Raw genomic sequence first — 27037 nt, forward strand, 5'->3', positions numbered from 1 at the left:
TGGGCTTGCTGACTACATAATATAAAAGGCAGAATATAAAAGGCAGTCAAAAATGTGGTATCTTGAAGCTGAATAGGATAATCAACAATGATTGCCTCCCAAAGACACAGCCGTTGTAACTTCAATCTTTATAGCTGTGGGAGATAATGGAAACAGAGATGTTCAGAAGCCAGATGCTAGTGTGAAGAGTGCACAAGAAAGATGAACTTGATAGGGGACAAAAGATAATTCAGACAAAGGAGGAGGAGAAAGAATTTACCACGAAAAAAAAAATGCATACATCAACAGATGTTGAGACTGTAGCAATGAGAAAGCCCAAGACGCATTCTAGGATAAGTGTAGGGAGTCACTTATAGTGGCTGGGGCAATTTAATATGGAGGCTGCTTTTGATCTGATCTTAGAACACAAAACAGTACAGCACAGGAACAGATCCTTTGGTCCACCATGTCTGTGCCGAACATGATGCCAAGACATCTGCCTACACATAATCCATATCCCTCCATGGACATACCTTTATAACGGAGAGGAGGAGGAATTTCTTTAGTCAGAGGGTGGTGAATCTGTGGAGGGTAAGCCATTGAGCATTTTTAAGGCAGAGACTGAGAGATACTTGGTGTCAAGGGTTAGAAGAACACAGGAGGGAAAGATAGATTAGCCTTGATTGAATGGTGCAGTAGACTCGATGGACCGAATGGCCTAATTCTACTGCTATGACTTATGAACACCCCTTGCACATCCATGTTCGCATCCAAAAGTCTCTTAAACTGCACTATTGCATCTGCGTTCCCCACCACCCCCAGCAGCGTTTTCCAGGCATTCACCGCCATGTGTCAAAAAACATGCCCTGTACAGCTCCTTTAAACCTTGCCCCTTTCACCTTCAATCTATGCCATCTACTTTTTGATTTTTCCATCCTGCAAAATAGATTCTGTCTACCCTTTCTATGCCCATCATAATTTATATACTTGTTTCAGATCTTCCTGTAACCTCTTCAAAACTAGTCAAATAAATCTTATTAAATTACGATCCAAGTACAATATGGGCAGTGACCTTCAGGCGCTATATTTAATATTTAATTGATTTCCTAGAAATATTAGATTTTCTTTGAAAGACACATTTTATGACATTTCATAATCAAAGACTATCCATAAAGCACCTTGCCTTTAATGAGAATGTTTTGGAAGTTTGGTCATTTTCAAGGTAGATAATGCTGCAGACAATTGTCAAACAAGATTCCACAAACTATAGTTAATAACCAGCTTAGAGAAGTTGAGATGAATATTGATCTTGCTCTGTAGATTTCTGCGAGGTCAGTATGTTCTCAAAATGTTTGTTTGTATATACTTACTTTGCTTGGCTCCGCTTTAGAGCAACTAAGATCTTAGACAAACATCAAGCCCATACTTGGGTTCTAATTTTGGCATTTTCCTCCATTCTTAATTCTTTTCAAATGAAAAGTTAAACAGGGCCTCTTTAGTCTTCTATAAAATGCATGTAAAGTGATCCCCTGGCAAGATGCCAAGAAAAAAAGCCAAGCTGCCTTCCCGTTATTTTTGCCAATTTCAATCTCTCAAATCCACCTCATTACAATCTCTTCCCAGTCTGAAGAAGGGTCCCGACCCGAAACATCACCTATCCATGTTCTGCCTGACATGCCGTTACTCCAGCACAGAGTGCCTCCCCATTACAAGATCATTTACCATCCCCACCCGTACAATCTCACTGAGTGCAGATAAACTGCTACGATAAACTTCCAACCGTTCAAAATACTTTGTTGGGTGTGATGTTGCACCCACGGTTTTGTGGCTGTGAAAAGCCGTTTAAAAAATATAGACACGAATAACTGCAGATGGTGGGTTACAAATAAACTGCAAAGTCCTGGAGTTACTCAGCAGGTCAGGCAGCATCTCTGGAGAACATGGATAGGTGACATTTCAGGTGCACCATTTCTTTCTATCCAGAGATGTTGCCTGTCCCACTGAAGTCGCTCCAGCATTTTGTGTCTATCTTTGGTGTAAACCAGCATCTGGCAGTTCCTTCCTGCACATTTCAGGTTGGATCCTTCTTCAGACTGATTGACAAATGAGTGGAGAGGGGTAAAGCTGGAAGAGAGAAGGAGTGGATACTGATGAGGGTTTTTTTTAATATAGGTAGATGGTTGGATAAAGGCCGGAGATGAAATGGCAAAAGGTGTGATATAAAGGATAGAAGAGGAGAGAATTGTGAAGCCAGTGAAAAGAATGTGAAAGGGGGATGGGGGAGATATGCATGCGAGTCCAGATGGAACACAGGGGGGGGGGGGGGGGGGGGGGGGGGGGGGGGGGGGGAGGAAGGAAATAAGATTAATAAATAAAAGGGGGATATTTGTAGGTTGGAAGTCTGCGTATAGCAGATGGGAAGTAGGAGCGTATAATGCAGGAACAAGTCAAAGCCAAGGTCATCTTCCCCATTTAATAAAACATGAATCATTTGTAGTTATTCCAGGGGCCAACGTGTGAAGCAACACTAAACAGAATTCTAACATAACTGGCTTCAACGATGGATACTCTGAATAAGTGTGCAATACAGCCCTTGATCACCAAACACCTTTTATAATAGTGGCTGACCAGACTGCCATTAAAAAACCCTCTCCCCAAAATATTAATTCAGCCCTAGAACACTCAGTCAAAGCAAAACAAGAAAAAGATTTTTGGAATTATTATTTTTTTTCTAAATATTAGGATTAGAATAAACTGAGGTTCCATCTGCTTGCTCAAGTAAACTAGCCAGATTGCGGCTTAACTTCATCCCAAAGATTGCAATTGTTTTGTTTCGTTTCATGTGCACTGGGGTACAGCGAAAAGCTTTTTTTGCTGTGCGCTATCCAGCCAGCAAGACTATACAGGATTGTGTCAAGTGTTTAATTGTCATGTTACCAAAAAAAAGATTAAATTGTTATTTCCCGTCTTAAAATTTAAACCAAAAAGACACCAATTGTCCAGTAAAGAGATGGAAATAATGTTAACATTCTTGTTTGCAGGCTTTGGGAATAATTTCTGTTGAGAGCCAGTAGGCTCAATGCTGATGGAACATATAACAAGATGGCAATGTGTGTTCTCCACTGCAATATTTAAATTGGTATGCTCATATCCCAGGAGATGCAGTTACAGAAATGCTGTTAATATTCTGGTTAAGTTACTTTGACCATAATCCTGGGCTGAATTCCATCTCAGAAGAATCTGAATTACAACAATTAAAGCTGCAATTATAGGAACTGGAACAATTATAGTTCTAGATCATGGAAACAGGGACTTCATCACAGATCATCAAGCAACTATTTACACCAATACTAGACCAGTGGCAATTTATTCTCCCCACATTCCCAGCAAGTCCTCCCAGTTCCTCCCATTCTCCTACTCAAGAGAGCACTTTACAAAATGGGCGATTAAACAGCAGTTGTAAAAACCTGCCTGATTCGTTATTAATTAATTGTCACGTGTGCTGAGGTATAGTGGAAAGCCCTTTGGTTGCTTGCTATTTAGTCAGCGGAAAGATTATACATGATTACAATGAAATCGTCCAGTGTACAGATACAGGATAAGATACAGGGCTACACAGTGGCGCAGCGGTAGAGTTGCTGCCTTACATCGCCAGGGACACGGGTTTGATACCGACTACGGAAGCTTTCTGTACAATGTTTGTACATTTGCCCCGTGACCTGCGTGGGTTTTCCCTGGGAGATCTGGTCTCCTCCCACACTCCAAAGACATAGTTTTGTAGGTTAATTGGCTTGGTAAAATTGTCCCTAATGCATGTATGGATAGTGTTAGGGTGCAGAGATCTCTGAATTTTAAATAATAAAGGAATAACGTTTAAAGTAAGATATAGTCCAGTAAAGTCCGATTACAGATAGTCCAAGGCCTGGTCTCTAGTTGACGATAGGATGGTTCAGTTGACTAACAGCTTTGAAGCAACTGTCCCTGAATCTCCTCCATTGCCAGAGTGAGCAACACCGGAAATTGGAGGAACAGCACCTCATATTCCGCCTGGGTTGCTTGCGTCCGGATGGCATGAACGTTGAATTCTCCCAGTTTTGCTAGCCCTTGCTGTCTCCTCCCCTTCCTTAACCCTCGAGCTGTCTCCTCCCATCCCCCCGCCCTCGGGCTCCTCCTCCTCCCTTTTTCCTTCCTTCTCCCCCCCACCCCCCATCAGTCTGAAGAAGGGTTTCGGCCCGAAACGTCGCCTATTTCCTTCGCTCCATAGATGCTGCTGCACCCGCTGAGTTTCTCCAGCATTTTTGTGTACCCTGAATCTAGAGGTGTGTGTTTTCACACTTATGTACCTCTTGTCTGTTGGGAGAAGTGAGAAGAGGGAGTGCCCGGGGTGAGATACGGCCTTGATTATGCTGGTGGCCTTGCCGATGTAGTGTAGATGGCATAGTTAATGCTGCTGTTGGAATGCTGTTGGTAAACAAGCTGATGGTGTTCAAGGCAGGCGTTCTCTGCATGCTAGTCTCAGAAGCGGATCTGCAATTATTATCACTGCACTCTTAAACAGCATAGATGCTGCTGCACCCGCTGAGTTTCTCCAGCTTTTTTGTGTATCTTAATCAGCTTGTTCCTCAGAGGGATATGCACACTTTTTGCCCTCTGTATGGCACAAATCTTTGGTAATGGGGCCCCGAATGTGAAATCCCTCTGGAGATTGGTGTTCGCCTGTGGCTACAGAACAATTAGAGTTGGACTATAGTGTTGCCCTGACTCAAGCTGCCATGTCCTATGGCGTTATCAATAAAACAGCTTTTTCTGTTCATCTTGGTCAGTTTGCAAGGTAGCAACGGGAGGATCTCTTGATTGGTGTGACCAAGCTAAAAGGAAAAGTTTCCATCAAAATCATAGAATGGTTAGGGTACAGGAAATGGCTATTTGGCCCATCGTGCCTCTGCTGACTCTACTAGTGTTTCTAGTTTAACTCATTTCCACTGCCACCATACAAATTGTTCGTCACTGTGTATTTATCCAATTCTCTCAAAGCTACAATGGAAGCGGCCTCGGACATATCTGTAGCCAGTGTAGATAGACTGCAGTCTGAAGAAAGGATCCGACCCGAAACGTCACCTATTCTTTTTTGTGGCTATCTTCGGTATAAACCAGCATCTGCAGTTCCTTCTGACACATAGAACCTATTTTCAGATTTCAACCACATCGAGCTAAACCACTATCTTCACCTCGCATTATTTTTTTCCTTTATTTTATACCCATAACCTCGAGCCTATTCCACCATCTCACCTGGACGGTTAAGTATTTACTATATACAGCTGTGCAAATGTAATCTTTTGAGAGTTTGAATTAAACCCACACACACAATAGAGTTGGGAAGGATGATTTATTGTTGTAAATACTTTTAACAAAATAATAAAAATTTACAGTCACATAACACATCAGTTTCACAATCGTTTTCAACACAATATTGGTGCAAATTTACGGTAAGGAACTTTGGTTACTTCTCTAGGTTAGTTGGGTACCAGACAATGATGGAAGCAGCAGATGGATATACTCAAAGTGGTTGACAGTGTCTGGGCCTCAATGTGGCAGGCACCCAGTAAAATGGGGCATTGTACACAAATTATAATGGCACCTTGATTAATTTATCGCTGATCAGCCAACGCTGTCTTGCTTGGGCAGAACTATGTATGATAAGAGGCGGAGGGTGGAAGGAAGAGCGATTTGGAATGGCAAATCAAAACCCATGTCTGGATCAAGTATGCATTTGGCAACAACTTGCGTTTAAGTCTCAGTTTATATTTCTCAGCAATGCCCCAAAACAACAGATCAAACCACTTTTCCAACAGGTGAAGAGTCTGCTGGCTTTCAAGTACTGAACTCCTGAAAATAAACCTGGTAAGGCATTTCTAAATAGTTCTGCAAATCAGGACAAAGAGGCCGACAAAATGCATGATCCTTTACTGTTTTGTATTTGTTGCAGTTTTTCCAACTAATTATTCTTTAAAACATTTATGATTTTAAAAAATAGGTATTTAAAACAGAGATTCTCTGTTTCAATATAAAATACATCCATGCTAAACGTGTGTGTGTGTGTGTGTGCGCGTGCGTGTGTGCATGCAATGCAGAATTTAAGTGACATGAAACCAGCCCTTCTACAACAGGCACAATGCCAGTTCGGTTGCAGTTTCCTTGGAGAACGCTGTTGCAGCTACACATCTCCTTTGCATGTGTGGGGCTGCAAGTGACATGCGTTCAATGCAACAAACCAGGGGATAACGTTTCTTATCTCAGCTAGAGTGCATTTCTGAAATGTTCACTATGGTAAGCTTTCACCACATGCCTGTTCACCAACAGATAGATTAGCGCGACTAATGCAGTGGAACACAAGGAACTGCAGATGCTGGGATCTTGTGTAGAACATGAAGTGCTGGAGTAACTCAACGCGTCAGGCAGCATCTCTGGAAGACATGGATGAGCGACGTTTCATGTTGGGACCCTTCTTCAGACCATGTCCTCCAGAGATCCTGCCTGACCCGCTGAGTTACTCCAGCACTGCATGTTCTACACAAGATCCCAGCATCTGCAGTTCCTTGTGTCTCCATTTTACGACCAATGCTGTGACTGGTGGCCATGAGCTAAATGCAGGTATAGTCGAGCTCTAAAAAAATAGGCACTTATCTCATTAGAAAAGATTTTCTTTTTAAAACAGGCTAATTTTAACCAAATGCACGCATTGTGGAGGCTTTCAATCATGTTGAAATGTATGCTTGCATTGTAAACTAACAAAATGTCTACCTGTAATTCTCATGTACACAGTTAACATTCATTCAATATCCATCCATAATCTATGATTATTGAATATTGATTTTCAGTCACAATCTCAAATCACATGATATCTATACTTATATAAATGATTCCTATTGAAATATTTGATATATTCAAATATATACTACATTTCGTAACAGGTGGATCCTTCCTTGGGTAAATCTATGTACACAACCTTATTCTAACTCCCAGAAGCCAACAATTTAGACTTGCACATTAATATAGAGCAGCTGAACAAGTGGAATTGTTTAATTTTTAGACTGGGTCTTATTTATAGCTTTTAAATCATGTGCCACATAACATTTAAGAAAAAGGAAGATTTACGCATGCAGATGGTGCTTACTTGCATGGGTGATTGCACCAAATCTGTATGGTTTTACTATATTAATAGTAAACTGTGCATTTACATGCATTCTAATGGTAAACAGCAGATATTTCATGTGCAACGAAGAGGCAACGCTTGTACACAAATGCATAATTCACATTGGATATCAGTTCTAAGGCTCTTAGTGGAAGAAAGCCACTGACTTCTGAATATCAACCTCACATTGTGTCCAAGGGCAAAAACTGGAACCTTTCCCGCAATTTTCTACTCATCCTCTCTCAAGTTGGTGATTTTGATGAAGTGCCAATGTTCCCCAGGAGTTTAGTTTAGTTTAGAGATACAGCATGGAAACAGGCCCCTTTGGCCTACCTGAGTGGAAACCGGATATTCCAGAGTAAACCCGTGCAGTCACAGGGAGAACATGCAAACCCCACAAAGATGGCACACGAACAGAATGGGATCCTGGATGAATCTTGGGTCGCCTGGGTTTGGGATACAGAGGGCAATTGAAAGCACTCTGGCTGATCTAAACATAGCTAGATACTGGGGTTGAGTACTGCACCATTTTGTATATTAGTCAGTGAACTATTGGGAGACCCAGTGGGAGGAAAGACCTCATACATGTCCAGCTTCGGAAACACATAAAAAGGGAGCTATGGACAATTCCATTTTCCTATTCACGTCTATTTAATCTTCCTATTAAAATTCATGTACTGTGTCAAAATCAATAATTGCACAACACTGATTGTTCAAGAAGTTTGCTGCAGCCAGACTCATTTTAAAACCTTATTAATTTCATTTTAACAGCAATTAAGTAACGATCCTGTATGAACCACTATAAAATAGAAATGAGCAAGTAGCAGCAGCAGATATTACTTTCAATGTGAAATCGTTGTTATGTCTCAGCTGCTAAAACATTGGCAAAGGATGATTTGTTTTATTTGGAACACTGGATTTGCCAAGCGAGTAAGCAGGATGGAGAAATCGTACCTCATTACAGCTGCTTGGTGACAATTTGTGTTAAGAAGGCATACAGAAAGTAAAGAGAGTGCAGCTTCAATGATCACACTGCATTGCTAGAATACAAATGGGGATTTTTTAAAGCGGAGATTCTTGATTAGTAAGGGTGTCACAGGATGTGGGGAGTGGGCCGGAGAATGGGGTTGGGAGTGAAAGACCGATCAGCCATGACGGAATGGCGGAGTAGACTCAGTGGGCAGAATGGCCGAACTCTGCTTTTATGACATGAATGTAAAATTGTTCTTATAAAAGTAAACACAGATCAAATTAAGGTTGGCTGATACACGGGTTGAAGATCTCACTTAGCTGCAGCTCATAAACCAGCCTTTTTGTTGGTATGCACTTGAAACAGCGCAAAACAATGCAGAAACAGCAAGGCTAATGAAAGGCCCACAACGTCAACTCTTAAGTGAGCCGCAATTCATTTCCCTGCGACTTTCATTTTCGGTTACTCAGAATGGGTTTGATCCATTTGGTTAATGAGGTGGGAGAACTCAGGGGTGCACACACACACACACACACACCTGAATGCAGGCTCCTCTACATATATGCACTACACAAAAAAAAATCAAAAAAAATCACACCATAATTATGAAGGCTAGTTTACAGTGCACATATGTGCCACACCTTCAATCAATTCCTTCACAACTTGGTTAATTCTAGTGTGCTGGCAATGTGAGAATTATTTCCCCACTGGAAAACCTGTTGCTGCGCCTTCTTTTACAGAGCATATTACGCTTGTGAGATTAAAGAAGAAAAAAAAAATTGGTCTGCAATCTTAGAACAGATTGCATTGTGGCAGCCACGTTGTGTTGGCTTTGCTTCCATTCCAATAAAAACCTCCACATTGGAAAATCGAGCCGCGGAGAATGCTGCAGTCCGTTTAGGAAATCTTGTGTCCTAACAGGTCCAGACCTGGAAGGAAGAAAACAAAAATGTTAGTGGGTTTCTGGCCAACAATGAAGAATGGATTTGCCAAGTGAAGAAGCGGTGATGGAGAAATCATACAATTGCCGCACAGTGGTGCAGCGATAGAGTTGCTGCCTTACAGCACCAGAGACCCAGGTTCAATCCTGACTAAGGTTAGCGCCACCAGCAGTGGCTGCCTCGCCAACTGTCTGTCTGTCCTTTCTTTTTGTTATTTTTAGTATGTGTTAAAAAGTATGTTTTAGTGTTCCTTGGTTTGATTTATGTGGGGGGGGGGGGGGGAAGGGTTTTGGGGGACACATTTTTCAATCCCTTACCTCGACGGAGATGCGATTATTTTCGTATCTCCGTCCCCACTGCGGCCTAACATCGTGGAGTTGGCGGCCTTTCCTGGAGACCGACGGGCGTTCCAAGCCGCAAGTCTGCGGGACTTTAACATCGTGGAACTTGTGATCCCTTTGCTGGGGATCAAAGTTCCAACCGCGGGGCCTGTGGACGTTAACATTGTGAAGCCCGCGGTCTCTGCGGATGGTTTGACTGCCCTGACCGAAGGAGAAGTGGAAGATTGAACTTTATTGCCTTCCATCACAATGAGGAATCCACTGTGATGGATGTTTATGTTAACTTTTATGTGGTTGTGTGTCTTGTTGCTTTTCACTTAGTATGGCTGTATGGCAACTCAAATTTCACTGTACCTTAATTGGTACAATAAACTGGCCTTGAAATCTTGTCTTTATGGAGTTTGCATGTTCTCCCTGTGATCGCGTAGTTTTCTCCGGATGCTCCGGTTTCCTCCCACATTCCGAAGACATTCAGGTTTATAGGTTAATTGGCTGCTATATATTATCCCTAGGGTGTAGGATAGAGCTAGTGTATGGGTGACTGCTGGTCGGCGCGGACTAGGTGGGCTGAAGGGCCCGTTTCCACACTGTGCTTCTAAACCAAACTAAACTCCCGCGTAATTGAATCCAAGATACTGCTCCATGTAAACTATCCATGCCACAGTTTACTGGCAGCTCCATGGTAATGTATCAGTGTGGATTCAGGAGGAAGTGTCCCCTGCATGGAGCCCTTGCAAAACCAGAGGATTGGAGTTGACCTGATGACATGGTAAATAACTGAGAGTCTGGAGCTGTTTGCTTGGCAATCTACGTGATTATGCAGTCAACTGGAAAAAGAGCCGTTTATCTCATAACATGGAAATGGGTCCATCGGCCCAATTGCCCACACCGACAAGATGCCCCCATCTATACTAGTGCATACTGCCTGCATTTTGCCCATACCCTTCTAAACCTTTCCTATCCATGTACCTGTCCAAATGTCATTTAAACGTTATGGTACCTGCCCCAACTATCTCCTCTGGCAATTTGTTCCATATACCCGCCAAGTTCTGTGTGGAAAAGGTTGACCCTCAGGTTCCTAATAAATCTTTCCTCTCTCACCGTAAACCTATATCCTCTGGTTGCTGATCCACTACTGTGGGTAAAAGACTGTGCATTCACCCTATCTATTCCTCTCATGATCTATAAGATTACCCCTCAGCCTCCTGCGCTCCAAGGAATAAAGTCCAGCCTGCCCAGCATCTCCCTATTGCTCATGATCTCAAATCCTGGTAATATCCATGCAAATCTTATCTGTACTCGTTCCAGCTCAAATCGCAGCCTCACCAACTCTATTCCTTGCGCTCTGTCCTTGTTAATATATTAACCCAAAATCCACTATGTAACAATGAGGTACCTTAGCTGGATCCTTCAGATATTCAGATTAGCAGCGTGCATTGGTTCTTGTAGAAACAGGGAGCAGCAGACGCTGGTTTACACAAAAGGACAAAGTATTGGAATAACGTAGCAGGTCAGGCAACATCTCTGGAGAACAAGAATAGGTGATGTATGGGGTTGGGATCCTTCTTCAGACTGGACTCCTACAAACTCGGCACAAATTACAATTTTACCAAAACCAATCAACCTACGAAGCTGCACATCTTTGCAATGTGGGAGGAAACCGGTGCACCCGGAGAAAACCCACGCAACTACCGCTGTGCCACTGTGCTGTCCTTCAGTCTGAAGAAGGGCCCCGACCCGAAACATCACCTATCCACGTTCTCCAGAGAAGCTGCCTGACCCGCCCAGTTAGTCCAGCACTCTGGATCCAATGGTTGTTCCTCATCTATGTTGCAAGTAAGTTCAGAATAAATGAACATGACTTGCTTAATCCTGGCTATTTCCAAAATGTCAAATCCTGTCTTTGCTCTTCACAGATACTTCCCAGTTCTTCAAATTTTTAGTTTGTTATTTGATTTTATAAAATAAAACACTTACTTTAACTGTGCTATCCACTGCACCCGAGAAGAGACGTCCTCTGGAGACAGCTAGTGCAGTGACACTGCCCTGGTGACGGAGCAGGGTCTGTGTGCAGATCATGTTATCCATACTCCAAACCTAGAGCAAAATGATATTCATGCACATGGATATTGGAAACAACAATTATAATATATACTGGGGCTGGGAGAGGAAAACCGCCAAGCCCAGGCCCCGCTCGTCCCTGAAGACCGGGAACCGGAGAGGAAGTGGAGGGAGTTGGCGACAGTGGCAGATGGCGGACAAAGGGCCAGTAAGAAGGTTTTATATTCCACGCCCTCATAGTTGGCTGCGGGAGATGCCCTGGCGAAGGTTGAAGATGGCCAGGTGAGGAGGGCGTCGACGGTTCACGGGAAAACCGGATAGAGGCTACGGCTGCAACGTGCCTTTATGCCTTCACAGTCAGCTGCAGCTGGAACTTAAAAATTGCGCCAAAACCTGCATATAGGCTTAGTGGGCTTAGTTTTTATTCATTATGTACTTAACTGGCTATTGTACCCAGGTATGACAACAATCTTACTGCTCTGTATGCAAGAAAACTTTTATTGTACCGTGGTATATTTGATCATAAATCATCATTGGATCATTAAAAAAGGGACAAGGTGATATATTTCCTACATTGAACTGAGATGATAACTTACCCTGAGCGACCGGTCGTAAGATGCACTGAAGACTTTGGTCTGATCTGGCGTTGAAATCACAGCCAAGGCATATACTGTGCCCACATGACCAGTTAGAGTTCGGACCTGCTCTTTAGATTCTATATCCCACACCTTGAAAAGGAGTTAAAAGTATTACAAAATTGCAGTTTGTTCACAACCTCAAAACATACTGAAGTGGCGCAGCAGGCAGTGCGGCTACGTCACGGCTCAAACAAAATCAGGTTTGATCCTGACCTCGCTTACTATCTGTGTGGAGGCCAAGCGTTCTCTCTGCGACCTGGTAGCATTCCCGATGGTGGTCTGGCTTCTTCCCATGTCCAAAAGATATGCTGGGATCTGCAGTGTCTTGTCTTCAAAGATACACAGGTTGGGTTGGTCAAATGGTCACTGACAATTACCCCAGGGTTGTTGGGGAACAGGAGGATTAGGGTATCAATAGGAGAAGCATCCTGACCCGAAAGGTCACCTATCCATCTTCTCCTGAGATGCTGCCAGACCCGCCAATCTTCTTTTCTAGGAGCAGCGGCAGAAACCCGGTTCAATCCTGACTAAGGGTGCTGTCTGTACGGAGTTTGTACGTTCTCCCTGCAACCACTTGGATTTTCTCCCAGTGGTCCGGTTTCCTCCCACATCACAGAGACGTGCGGATTTTTTGTTAATTGGCTTCTGTAAATTATCCCTAGAGTGTAGGATAGTGAACTAGCATACAGGTGATCGTTGGTCAACGTGGACTTGGGCCAAACGGCCTGTTTCCATGCTGCATTTCTAAACTAAACACTGGAGTAATGGAGGACACACAGCGGCCAATTTGTGCAGAGTAAAGTTGCACAAATAGTGACCTGGGTGTTTTAGTGCTGATGAATTCAGAGGAGTTTATGTTGGCCAAGATAAGACAACTTCTGGACTTGTTTTCTGGAATAGTACCTTTGGTTCTTTACATTACACTGAGAGCTCAGATAGGGCTGAGTTTTGATGGCTCATCTGGAAGGCAGCAATTCACAGTGCTGCAGTCCTTTGGTAATTGTAACCCGCCTAGTTTTCGACCCACGACAGGTTGGTAATTAAACAATTTGCTCTGTGGAAAGGAACTACTTACGTGGATGAGGTTTTCATATGTCCCACACACGATGTGGTGATTTGTAACCGCGATAGAATAAACACTTCCGCCAGAGGTCTGCAGCACATGCACACAGTCCAAAGTTCTTATGTCCCATATCTGCAGATAAAACCCAGATATCCATTAGAGTTTAGAGTTAACGTTACTTGTTAAAAAACCCAAATCTTTAACAGCTAAACTTTATTTGACATACATCTTCCACAGCCAACAATGGACCACTGTGGGCTCCATCTTTCCTTGCTCATCAGTGCTGGCTCCGTTTTGTTCTGAACCTTTTCATACCTCCAGTTTCCCTCCCCCTGACCTTAGACTGAAGAAGTTTCCCATGCTGTATCTCTAAACTCCCCTCAGCTATGATCATTCTGACCATGGATGCTGTCTGAAGGGAGTTTGCAAGTTGTCTGTGTGATCGCACACCTTTCCCCATTTCTTAAAGATGTGAAAGTGTGATAACAGAACTGGTGTGAAAGGCGGCAGCTCAGCGATAGAGTTGCTGCCTTACTGCATCAGAGATCCAGGTTCAAACCTGACTGCTGTCTGTACGGAGTGTGTACGTTCTCCCTGTGACCGTATGGGGTTTTTTTTGGGTATTCCGGTTTGCTCCCCCACTCCAAAGGCGTATAGATTTGTAGGTTAATTGGCTTCTGTAAAAATTGTAATTTATCCCCAGTGTATAGGAAAGTGCTGGTGTACGGGGATAGCTGGTCGGCAAGGACTCGTTGGGGCGAAGGGCCTGTTTCCACACTGCATCTTTAAACTAAACTAAAAAGATGATCAATGGTTGTCATGGACTCAGTCGGCCAAAGGGCCTGTTTCCATTATGCATTTTTCAATCAATCACTCATAAACACAGTGTATATTCTACATGGGACTAACCCTTTGTACGGTAGATGGCTCTTTAGGAGGACTAATTAAGTCTTGTTTTGGAGGTAGCAACTGCGGGTAAGGAATTGTGTGGGTGATGCAATACAATCTGAAATAAGACATCTATCTGAAAGATGGATCTTGCTTCTATCTAATTCAGATCAGCAGGAAACTAATCCTTTAAAACTAATCTGCTGAGTGGACCCATCTCTTCTAATGAAAACAAGCAAGCAATACCACATCTATTAGTTATACAGTTGTTACCATAGATACAGAGAAATTATCTGGATTTGAAAGCATAACATGAAACACTGGCAAACTACAAAGACTGCTGCTAAACGGAGAGTTGGCAGGAATAGTACATGCAGATGATTCCCTAAACAAAATGTACAAATGAGGCCAATTTTGTGTCTGTACAGATTTGTGGAAACATTCTAGTTGTAGATTGGCCCCGAAAGATATGGAATGTGAAATGTTCATTTCTGACCTAAAATTCTGAACATAAAATTGGTCAAAACTCCAGATATTGTACATTTTTAACTTCCCCAGAACTTTCTCCAAAATTCAGGCACTTTGGATCGGATATATTTTACAAGATCAATGTTTAAAAGTATTATTTTCAAATGTGGAAGTGCTATTTGTAACATTACAAAAGAGGATGATATTATTACCATCCATGAATCAGATCTTAACACACAACTCAAATGCCCAGGAATGAAGGTGATTACAAAAGGTGGTGGACACTGCCTGGTCTATCATGGGTACTGACCTCCCCACCATTGATGGGATCTACAGGACACGCTGACTCAAAAACGCAGCCAGCATCATCATGAATTCTCACCACCCTGGCCTCGCTCTCATTTCACTCCTGCCATCGGGGGAAAAAACGCAACCCACAGGTTCAGGAGCAGCTTTCTCTCAACATCCATCAGGCTCTTTAAACACTACAAACACCAACTAAACTACTAACTGTCTTGATTAGTAAGGGAGCAGGCAGGAGAATGGGGCTGAAAGGGAAAGATAGATTGGTCATGATTGAATGGTGGAGTAGTCTTGATGGGTCGAAAGGTCCAAATCTGCTCCTATAACTTATGAACATGATTCCACTTGGGACGTTGGGCATTTGTTTTGCACTATCTATTTTATTTTCAAATTTATTGAACTTTCCATTGTATATTTGTTATCAATGAGTGTTTACAGACCTGATGCGCTGCTGCAAGAAAGAATTTCATTGTTCTCATTTTGGTACATAAGCCAATTAAACATACGACAATGTTTAATTGTCATATGTACCAAAATGGGAACAATGACATTTACACATGATTTCAAGTTTAATTGCCTGTTAAATACCTACTCAGAACACTTGTACACAGCAGACCAGAAGCTGCTAATCTGTGAGGCACAGCCACTGGGTACAAAGTATAGGTCACAAAAACTGCACATAGCAAATGTTATTCATTTATGAGTGTGCTGGTGTCTTTTAGGTTCCATGCACAGAACAGCACAACTCGAGGCTTGAACCACACACAAAAATAGGAACAGCATGCTAACCTTGATTGTTTGGTAGGACCCGCTGTAAAGATGGTTCTGAGATGCCACCAGTGCCCGTACCCAGTGATTCAAACCAGTGAGCTCCTTCTTCAGATTCAGATCTGTGCCCACAATGTCCCAAACCTTAGGAATGAATCACATCAAAATGGTGCGATTAAAATACAATGCAGGGACGGTAGAGTTGCTGCTTTACAGCGCCAGAGACCCGGGTTCAATCCTGACTACGGGTGCTGTCTATACGGACATTGTCCATTCTCCCCGTGACTGCATGGGTTTTCTCTGGGTGCTCCGGTTCCCACCCACATCCCAAAGACATGCAGGTGTGTAGGTTAATTGGCTTTGGTAAAATCGTAAATTGTACCTAGCAATAGTGCAACATTTAACAAACAGTTATACAGGCACATGGATAGGACAGGGTTTTGAGGGATATGGGCTAAACGTAGGCAGGTGGGACTAGTGTAGATGGGACATGTTGGTCAAATTGGGCCGAAGGGGCTGGTTTTACACTGTATGACCAGTGCGCAGGATAGTGTGCGGGAGGATTGCTGGTTGGGGTGGACACGGAGGGCCGAAGAGCCTGTTTCCACGCTGTAATTTTCAAGTCTAAAGTAAAGTCTAAAGATTTATTACCTTAATAGCTTTAAGTGAGCCACTGAAGAGCATGTTTTGAGACGATACCAAAGTGCAAACTGGATTGTCGTGTGCCCTAATGGTATTGACTTTTTGCAAAGCTGGAACGTCCCAAACCTAGAGTGTGAACAAAGAGCAAAAAGTAATGAACAGGCATCTGAGTACAAGCAAAACCCAATAAACAAAACCTGCAGGTTCTTGCCTAAATATCCATAATTAAAACATTCTACAAACATGAGAAAATGCAAAACATTTTACACGAGTTTCTACAATAATTAGCACACTTACAATTATGGTGCAGTCTGCCGAGCCACTGTACAACTTGTTCCTACAAATGAAAATTAAAAGGAGAAAATGTACACTTTATTTAGGTTTTAATTAAAATCTTGCATTCACTAGAAAATATGGCATCTTTAACATAGCAAAAAACATCCCAAGCATTATTAAATGGAATTTGACACAGCCAAGCTAAGAGATGTTGGCAAGGTGGCCAAAATTGGGTGAAAGTGGGAGATCTTAAGCAAACGTTTAAATTGAGGTAGATAGTACTGTAAGCGGTTAGAGAGAGATTTAATAGTATGAGCCTCGACTCTTGATAAATGTATAGCTCTATTATGTAAAGACTTTAAAACGGGAGCAAAAGAAAATGTGGTTTTCTGACTGTTAGTGAAGAATAGAACCAAGCAAGATCAACCAAAGAGATTTATGAAACTTTATTACATACCCATGAATGCAAAGAGCTAAGACTATACCATCGTGTCCCTCCAGTGTCTTCTGGCACTTGTATGTGGTACAGGTGTCCCACACCTAAAGTGGGTGTGAGATCAGCTCTTAATTTTGCGTGATAATTACAGCAGGAATATTAACAAAGCAATCGATATTTATAGAGAAAACAGTGCAATATGTCAAGACACTTCAAGGGAGTGTCATGAAACTTCACACTTGAGGCACAAGAGATCAGATGCTGGAATATATAGCGAAAAAAGAGATCAGAATGAGGAACTCTGAAAATTATTTTAATATTTCTTTTTTTGTTTAACAAAGTAAATATTAAAATATTTAATCCCGAACAGTTAACTACCGCATATGCGCGCCGGCCAGGAACGTCACAGATGCGCGTGTGCTCGGTAGATTGGGCAGACCATCCAATGACAGCGACGTGGGATTTGCACATGTTTTAGCACGGTTTGTTAGGCTGCAGCCATTTTATGTTAGGTTGGGTGATGTGCCATGTTTGAAGTCAGTTAGCAAATTACTGTTTAACTGTTTTACCATTGCTCTTATTGCTCCAGTCAATACATAACAGTTGTGGTGGTCTGTGGAAGATGAAAAATACCTGGTGCGGGCCCCAGTCTGTAGGAGGAAGCCGCCACACCTGACCCTGCTCATCCCCCAAAGACCAGAGACCGGAGAAGATGGAGCAACAACGGACACAAGGAGCAAGGCCGGTATGGTAGTGAACCGGGGTTTGTTCTTCCGCGCCCTCAAGGTCGGCTGCGGGATACTCCCCTGGGGCACAAAGGTGGACGGGCTAGCAGAGGGACGTCGGTTCACTGGTCGATCCAAACGTCCAAAGAAGCTTGGATCAGGCATCGCTCATAAGACCAAAATCATGGACTGGACTTTGAAAATGGCGCCAAAACTTGCACGTGGTCTCAGTGAACTATTTCTGTACACTTTCCTAATCGGGGGTTGTGCTTCGGTACGGCAATACTTTATTGAACTGAATGTAAAAAAAATAATTTCTCTGTGTGTTTGCACGTGACAATAAAGCACTAAGGACCATTTCAAAATAATGTATTCTCAAGTGAGCTCAGATTATAACAAGAGTCAAAGAACGCACCTTGATTGTTTTATCTGAGGAGCCACTGAAGAGGAGATCGCCCGTAGAGTGGACACACAAACACCACACCGGTCCTTGGTGACCCACAAAGGTACCCTTGCACTTAAATATCTGCTGAGGGTCATAAGCTGAAAACACAACAAAGCACTGATCAATTCAGTAGTCAGCTGCTGACAACGTCTACAACTAGTAGTAGAAACAACTGCAGATGCTGGTTTACACAAAAAATCACAAAGCACTGGAGTAACTCAGCGGGTCAGGCAGCATCTCTGGACAACATGGATAAGTGACGTATCGGGTCAGGACCCTCCTTCAGACTAATAAAATAAGCTGGAAAAAGTGCAGAGAAGATTTATGAGTCAGAAGAAGTGTCCCAACCCGAAAAGTCACCTATCCATGTTCTCCAGAGATACTGCCTGACCCACTGAGTTACTGCAGCACTTTGTGGCCTTTAAAGTCTACAACAATATTACATGTCAAGTAAAATCACCAAATATCTTCAGGAAATTAATAGGCTTCCACTACATATTTATTTTGCATTGATGTGCAGACATTTATTCTGCATCTGTATATATTTTGAAGGAAGATATTTCAAGCAATACTTACAACCCAGGATTCCCATGTTTAATCTGGCATTGATATGTGAAAGTTCGTCCTACAATAAAATAAAATTCACATCACTTAAAATGTAATATAAAAAGTACAATACAATATAACATGTGAATGCAATATTACAATTATACATGTTATGTTACAATTGTAGAAGACATTGGTGAGGCTGCATTTGGAGTATCGCGTTCAGTTTTGGTCACCCTGCTATAGGAAGGATGTCGCTAAGCTGGAATGAGTTCAGGGAAGATTTATGAGGATGGTGACGGGACTCGAGGGCCAGAGCTATAGAGAGAGGTTGGGCAGGCTAGGACCTTGCTCCTTTGAGTGCAGGTGGTGTACAAAATCAGGGGGATAGATAGGATGAATGCATAAGAGTCTTGTATCCAGAGTAGGGGAATCAAGAACTAGAGGATGTATGTTTAAGGTGAGGGGAGAAAGACTTAATAGGAAACTGAGGGGCAACCTTTTGATACAGAGGATGATGGATATTATGGAACAAGGTGCCAGTGGAGGGAGTCGAGTCAAGAGTGTTTTATTGTCATGTGTCCCAAAATAGAACAATAAAACTCTTACTTGCAGCAGCACATCTGTAATGTACTGTAACAATATTCAAAAGACATTTGGACTGGTACATGGATAGCATAAGTTTGGAGAGATATGGGCCAATGCAAGCTGGTGGGACTAACGTGGATGGGGGATCTTGATCATCATGGGCGTGTTGGGCTGAAGGGCCTATTTCTGTGCTATTTGACTCTGACTCAAAGAAAATGAATGTTGACAGGGACAGGCTGCATAGGTTCAGGGGTGGAGTTTGTCAGATGGATTTTGCAGCTTAGAAGTCTTGAATTGAATGGTTCCTAAATGATTGGAAGTGCGAGGCTAACAATATAAAGCAACAGCACAGGAAAGTGCCTGCTCAGCGTGGATAATCTGCAAATTATTTACTGAAAATCCCATTAATGTCAAAGTTACAAAATACATAAAATGCAACTAGTTCTCAGTTTAGAGACATTAAAAGGTCATCCTTGAGTATGCAGTCATGCATTTGAGTTGGTTAGCAATTGTAATATTTGCAATGTTTGTGCGTGTGTGACGCTTTAGTTCTTGTATTTTTCAGGAACTATGTTATGAACAAAACTGTACAATTATTAAGGGGGGGGAGATCAAATAAGTACAAAAAGGAACTGCACAGTAATTTGACGAAAATCATGACAAAAGTCAGAACAAGAAATGAAACTACATCTAATAAATAAATACATGTACATTCATTTACATTGGGGTAAATGGATTGGTGACATTTGGGGTCGGGACCCTTCTTCAGACTGAAGAAGGGTCCTGACTTGAAGAGTCATCTATCTATTTTCTCCAGAGATGCTGGCTGACCCGCTGAGTTACTCCAGCACTTTGTGTCTATCAGCATCTTCAGTTCCTTTTTATTGCATTTATTTACAGCTTACTCAACATTCCAGAGTGAAGAATATGGTGTTAGATTTGTGTTAATCATAGAGACTCGCAGACAATTTACGGAAATAGGAACTGAATGTTTACTGTCCTGTTTTTCATCTTTCCATGTTTTTGAAAGAATACTTTCAAGATGTGTTTTGAACTTCACTACTCTGTGTACTGCCAGTAATCCCAACATTATCAGGAAGTGCCATCTGTACTACATCCAGAAAACAAACATCCTTTTTTCCCAGAAGCAGGGACCGTCTCGCATAAACAAATAAACTCGAAGGCTGCAGGCAAAGGAGTTATTCGGAACTCCAGTTGCAGCTGGGCATTAAGACACAAACTTTAAAGGTCTTACACTTAACATCGAGGCATCCCTGCGGAACTCCATCAGGTCCTCGCTGAGTTTACTTTGGTTTTCATCCAAAACATCTGAAACAATAGAATCACACTGGTTTCAAAACTGAGTCCATCACAATTAATGCAATTCAAAGTCCACCATAAACATTTTCAAAATGTCTTGTGGCCAAATGCATTATTTGGAATAGCTTTAACGCTTACTGGGGTGGCACAGTAGCACTGCCGTAGAATTGCTGCCTCACAACCCCCGAGACTCAGGTTCAATCTTGACTATAAGTGCTGTTTGTGTGGAGTTTGCACGTTCTCCCTGTGACCGCGTGGGTTTTCTCCGGGTGCCCCAGTTACTTTAGCTTACAATCTTGTTTTCATCCTGCAAGTTCTTGTTAATTACTTAGATGATAAATTTGGTTTAGTGGAATAAAAAGGACAGCGTGCTTACATTTTCTATTCAACAAGTACAGAATATTACAAATAATGGACATGCTGCTATGTAAGAAGTAAGTGGATTCTAATAGAGAATTCACTGCATTTTAGCTTAGAGATACAGCATGGAAACAGACCGTGGAGAAAGAGAGGCATGGAAACAGGGTGGCGGAGAAAAGAGAGGTAAGGCTGGGGTTACATAAATCGAGAGATCAATGTTCATACCGCTGGGTTGTAAGCTGCCCAAACAAAATATGAGGTGCTGTTCCTCCAATTTGCATGTGGATTCACTCTGACTGTGGAGGAGGCCCAGGACAGAAAGGTCAGTATGGGAATGGAAAGAGGATTTAAAGTGTTTGGAAACCGGGAGATGGCGTAGGCCAAGGCGGACTAAGTGCAAGTGTTCAGCAAAACGATCGCCCAATCTTTGTGGTCAGAGCACTTCAGAACAAGCCTGCCCTCAGCCATTCTGTACAAGTGATAACCATTATCTTCTCCATAAAACAAAAGTATTAACCCTGATGGCTAAAAGCAGCTCATACTAGTGTATTGATCAAATAGTTATGTCAGAGAATAAAAAGTGTTGGAGAAACACAGCTGGTCAGGCAGCATCAGTGGAGGGAATTGACAGGCAAAGTTTTGGGTTGGACTTCCTCCAGCACTTTGTTTTTCGCAAGATTCCAGCATCTGCAGTTTCCAGTGCCCCAAGGAATATCTAGTGCAATATTATAGATGGAGTAATCCCCTTCCTTCTCACTTATTCATGGTTAAGATCTACAAGATGACCTTTTGAAATTTATTGTCTGTCTTTTTTCTCCCGGTTAGATTGAAAATTATCACTTGTTCTACACTGCCTGAAATAGCAAATTACTCTGAGATGAGAGCATGTCTGACGAATTAGGAGCACTCTTAGAAGCAGCGACATTTTAAACTCAACACTGTTAATTACAAAATAAAAATAGAATTTAATAAATATTTACAATATTTTCTGAATTAACTATATTGCGCTATGTTGATGCCATCTGAAGATTGAAGATAATGCCAGAATCATCATGAAGGCAAAAGCTTCTATTTATTTATTTATTTACTTATTTATTTAGTGAAAGCTAACATAAACAGTACAGTGTTTAAGAAGGAACTGCAGATGCTGGAAAATCGAAGGTAGACAAAAATGCTGGAGAAACTCAGCGGGTGAGGCAGCATCTATGGAGCGAAGGAAATAGGCAACGTTTCGGGTCGAAACCCTTCTTCGGACTGATGTGAGGGTGGCGGGGGGCGGGAAGAAGAAAGGAAGAGGAGGAGCCAGTGGGCTGAGGGAGAGCTGAGAAGGGGAGGAGACAGTAAGGACTACCTGAAATTAGAGAAGTCAATGTTCATACCGCTGGGGTGCAAACTGCCCAAGCGAAATATGAGGTGCTGCTCCTCCAATTTACAGTGGTCCTCATTCTGGCCATGAAGGAGGCCCAGGACAGAAAGGTCGGATTTGGAATGGGAGGGGAGGGGGAGTTGAAGTGCTGAGCCACCGGGAGATCGGGTTGGTTAATGCGGACCGAGCGGAGGTGTTCGGCGAAGCGATCCCCAAGTCGACGCTTGGTCTCACCGATGTAGAGCAGCTAACATCTAGAGCAGCGGATGCAATAGATGAGGTTGGAGGAGGTGCAGGTGAACCTCTGCCGCACCTGGAGACTGCTTGGGTCCTTGCATGGAGTCAAGGGGGGAGGTAGTACAGCACAGGAATGGGACCTTCGGCCCACAATGTTTGTGCCAAACATGATACCTAATTAAACTGAGCTCGTACATAATCAATATCTCTCTCCCTGCACTTCCATGTGTCTATCTAAAAGCCTCTTCAATGCCACCATTGTATCTGTCTCCACCACCATCCATGGCAATGCCTTCCAGGCCCCCTACCACCCTCTGTCAAAAAAACTTACCCAACATATCTCCATTAAACTTTCACCCTCTCACCAGAGAGTTATGCCCTCTAATGTTGGGCTTCCCCCCTGGGAAAAAGGTTCTGACTGTCTACCCTATCAAAGCCTTTTTATATAATTCTATCAAGTCTTCCATCAACCTCCAACATGCCATAGAAAACACTCAAGTGCATTCAAGAAGCTGACACCCTGCAAACCAAGCAGCATTCTGGTAAACCTCCTCTGCACCCTCTCCAAAGCCTCCACAATCTTGCCTGTATTGGGGTGACCAGAACTGCATGCAACACTCCAAATGAGTACTACTTCTAGTCAATGGCATTAAATGAGGGGAGAGTTCAATTACTGCCGATATTCTTGTACACATTTAGCTAGCAACCAATGCAATAAATACTGGGATCCCCTACATACCAAATTTCAGTTCCAGAGACTTTTCCAGCTGGTCGAGTTTTTCAGAGAGTTTCCCCAGCATTGACCGGAGGAAGGCGATCTCTTGATCCTTTTGAGCCAGTCCGACCTGCATCTCATGGAAGCGATCGTCCGTCTGCTGAAGAAATTCCTTCAGGCCCTCAAACTTGCACACCTCCAGATGGGCTTCGTATGTGTCCTGATTCCCTACAAACGCACACCTGATCAAGAATCAAGAGTGTTTAATTGTCATATTTACCTAAACAGCACAATGAAGTTCTTACTTACAGCAGCAGAACAGATTGGTAAACAGAGTACACTTTGCTTCAAAACCAAGTGAGAGCCAAAAAGATGAGGAGTTGCAAATTGTGAAGCTCGAGGATAGAAACGTTGTGAATTGAATTGTGATGCCGCAGGAAGGAATGCAGGTGGAGGGTGAGGGGGAGGGAGAAAAATGGGGACAGCATCAAGCAATTTGTTCACCAATCGGCCTATGAAAAAAAACCTCTTGCCTGTGTTCACCTATTACTGGCCATGCTCTGTCCTGCCCCTCCTCTCTTCCAGCTTTCTATCTCGCCGCCCCCTGCAATCAGTCTGAACTAGGGTCCCAATCTGAAACGTCACCCATCAATATAGTCCGGAAATGCTGCCTGACCCGCTGAGTTGCTCCAGCATTCCTTATTATGGAAATACATGCTATAGCAGAACTACTGAACATGGTAATTCTTATTTGCACTTTAATGTGAAAAAAAGACCATTTGCAAATAAAAATTATTAAATGTCCACAAAGGACAGAATGGGTGCTATAAAATAATTTTAAAGAGAGAGAAATGTTTGACACTGACCAACTCTCCTGGATTCAAAGTTAACAGGAGGCGGTAGGAGAATATTCAGTCCTGTAAGTTCCTCTCGTTGTCAGGGAAATTCAAAGGTAATCTTACTACATTGCAGTTTTAGCTATTTGTTGAATTTTTTATTCATTTAATCCTAGGGTCAGTCACACAGCAGAGAACAGATCCTTTGGCCCAACTTGTCCATGCCGACCAAGATACCCCATCTAAGCTAATCCCATTTACCCTCTAAACATTTCCTATCCATGTACCTGTCCAAGTGTCCTTTAAATAGTCATGGCACCTGCCTCAGCCACCTGATCTGGCAGCATGTTCAATATAGCTACCACCTTGTTTGCGAGGAAAGGTGCCCCAAAGGTTTCAATTAAATCTTTGATTCTTGATTCCCCTACTTAGGTAAAATGACTCTATGCATACACCACATCTATTTCCCTCATGATTTTATGCACCTTCATAAGATCACTCCTCAGCCTCCTGAGCTCTAAGGGAAAAAAATCTAGCCTGCCCAACCTCTCCCTATAGCTCAGGCTCTCGTGTCCTGGCAACTTCCTCGTAAATCTTCTCTGCATTCTTTCCAGCTTTATATTCTTTTGTAATAGGAAAAATGAATATCTGGAAGGCAGGATTGGACTTTGGACACACCACTTTTACTGCATTCTATCTTGGGAAACGTAGTCACCTTGCACGATATTCGCATTATCTGTCAATCTCTTCTGGTTCATCAATTTTTAACATGCTCCATTTCACAGAACATGCATCAGGTTGGTGATTAGCTAAAGGGACCAGTATAGAGGAGAATTCACTTTTATAGGTCCACCACCGATTTTACAGGAACTGATGGTCTGGCGCCTCCTTTAATCAGGACACACTCGAAATCCTCCTCGGAAGTCCCCCCGAAAATGTGGTGCGTAGGCTGTGGAAGGCGGCCGATCTCTACATCGAGACGTAAGTGCCGATCGGCAGGTCGAATTTGCCTCCTGCAGCCGGGGCTCTGGAACTTCAGCCCGTTCGGAGTCGGCAGATCCGTTCCCATAGCCGACTTCCGAGGCCGACTTTGCGGGCCACTCTCTTGGTTCATTGGCGGCCTAGGCGGATCGTCCTGGTACCTTTGGACTCCTCACGGAGGCCATGACCTCTGTTGGTCTGGCAAAACGGATAATCGAGAAAGGCTCTGGAACCAAGGGTGCCGGAAAATTGGTGGCAGACCAGTCACTCATTTGAAAATTTCACTAGAAATGTTGAAATCAGGAAATAGAAATGGCTTTGTCTATTGCTTAAACATCTGCAGATTACTAACCATATTCTGTTAAATGCATTCATTGTAATTTAGTTTTTATTTTATATTTTATTCCACAAACTCTCAAACAATTAAACATAACATTTGATGGCAAATAAAGTGACATTTTTGCAAATGCATTAAAGTAATACTCACCCATATTTCGAGTGGGGACATTTGATGTGTTCACATTGTTTAAGATGGGAATCAAGATTCATTTTTAACAGCGGTGGGCAATTTGGGTTGTTCGGGCAATAAACAGGCCTGTAATCACAGCTGCCCTCATGATCTCTGTGAAAAGACAAAAATATTCTTATAAGATGGTTTCAGTTCTACAATTTAATTCAGGAGGAATTGTTTCCTTCCCTATTTCTAATAAAGTTACACACACATTCCATTGCAGTCAGTTATGATTTTGATACATTGACTCAAGTGAGGAAACATTCACACACTATTGTGTGACCACAAAGAAATGTTGCCCAGATACCAACTTGAAACATCTAAATTCAAGCACAGTTTATTGTGCTCTACCCTTAGTTAGTGCATAAGAAGGTAAAACTTTCCTAATTACTTGCAAGTTAAATGGCAGTCTTCTAATGAAACAAGGGTTAAATTTAACATAAAAAAGTGAACGTGTTGGGAAAAATAGGGTGAATGGGAAAAAGAATTACACATGCAAACTAAAATATAAGATAAATTTGAAATGATATAAACCTTATTCACACTGTTAAGATCTCAGTAACAGCAACAAGACGTATGAGCAAAGTACTGCTCTTCTTACACCTGCACAATGCATAGAGCTTAGACACAAACTGCTGGAGTAACTCAGCTGAATCCCGGAGATTCCTTCTATCCAGAAATGCTGCCTGTTCCGCTGAGTTACTCCAGTATTTTGTGTCTATCTTCAGTGTAAACCTTTCAGTTTCTTCCCACCCAATGGATAGAGCTTTATGTTTTATTCCAAAGATGGCATTTTGGACATTGGGCACTCCCTCACTGCAGTTCTGAAATATATATTTGCATTATGTGCGGAGATACAATTCAAACCCTTTCACCTTCTGGTCATAGAGTCATACAGACTCTTCAGCCCAACTTGGCCCTGCCAAACAAGATGCCCCGTCTAAGCTAGTCCTAACAACTTTAAAGCAATAAAGTTTTCACACCCTGACTTCTAGTTCCTGCTGGAGTAGAAACCACGTGAATATTGATAACAGGAATGCTGGATATGAATTACAGCTGTTTTCCACAGTTGAGTCATTAGTCTCAAAGACGATGTGATACGATTATACCGTTTAATCAAGGTTATCTTTTTAACATGAATCGAGCAAACAATCAATGCATTTAATTACTTAATCTACTATTCTCAATATCAATCAACAGTGTGTTCCCTTATGACAGCTTTTAAATTGAATGTTCACTATGTGCCTGTACATACTTATCTAAAGCACCAGACAAAAAACCATAAGAAGAACATTACCCAGAGGCAACAGTAGCAAGACCCAAAGCCAGTGATTAACAAGCTTTTCAACTGGGATGTGAGATTACATATACCTGGGTGATGAAAGGGTTTATTCTCGACTGAGACAAATTGACTACATTTTCTAATAAACACAAATGCCTT

General features: G+C 42.4%; 1 protein-coding gene across 3 annotated transcripts in view; it reads right to left on the reverse strand.

The window, feature by feature from the left end:
• Window positions 1–5348: 5348 nt before the first annotated feature.
• Window positions 5349–27037, reverse strand: part of traf7 (TNF receptor associated factor 7) — a 71233-nt gene continuing 49544 nt past the window's right edge. For all 3 annotated transcript variants that reach the window (XM_033040516.1, XM_033040517.1, XM_033040518.1), the window contains 13 exons: window positions 25573–25707; window positions 23293–23510; window positions 20526–20599; window positions 18713–18761; window positions 18107–18234; window positions 16988–17070; window positions 16552–16591; window positions 16264–16380; window positions 15634–15756; window positions 13198–13317; window positions 12081–12212; window positions 11401–11520; window positions 5349–9070 (listed from right to left, as the gene is read on the reverse strand). In XM_033040516.1, coding sequence (XP_032896407.1) covers window positions 9056–9070; window positions 11401–11520; window positions 12081–12212; window positions 13198–13317; window positions 15634–15756; window positions 16264–16380; window positions 16552–16591; window positions 16988–17070; window positions 18107–18234; window positions 18713–18761; window positions 20526–20599; window positions 23293–23510; window positions 25573–25707 — 1354 coding nt within the window. In that variant the 3' untranslated portion in view covers window positions 5349–9055. The remainder of the gene's footprint in view (window positions 9071–11400; window positions 11521–12080; window positions 12213–13197; window positions 13318–15633; window positions 15757–16263; window positions 16381–16551; window positions 16592–16987; window positions 17071–18106; window positions 18235–18712; window positions 18762–20525; window positions 20600–23292; window positions 23511–25572; window positions 25708–27037) is intronic.

Source organism: Amblyraja radiata, chromosome 22 (assembly GCF_010909765.2).
Source record: "Amblyraja radiata isolate CabotCenter1 chromosome 22, sAmbRad1.1.pri, whole genome shotgun sequence".
Taxonomy (NCBI): Eukaryota; Metazoa; Chordata; class Chondrichthyes; order Rajiformes; family Rajidae; genus Amblyraja; species Amblyraja radiata.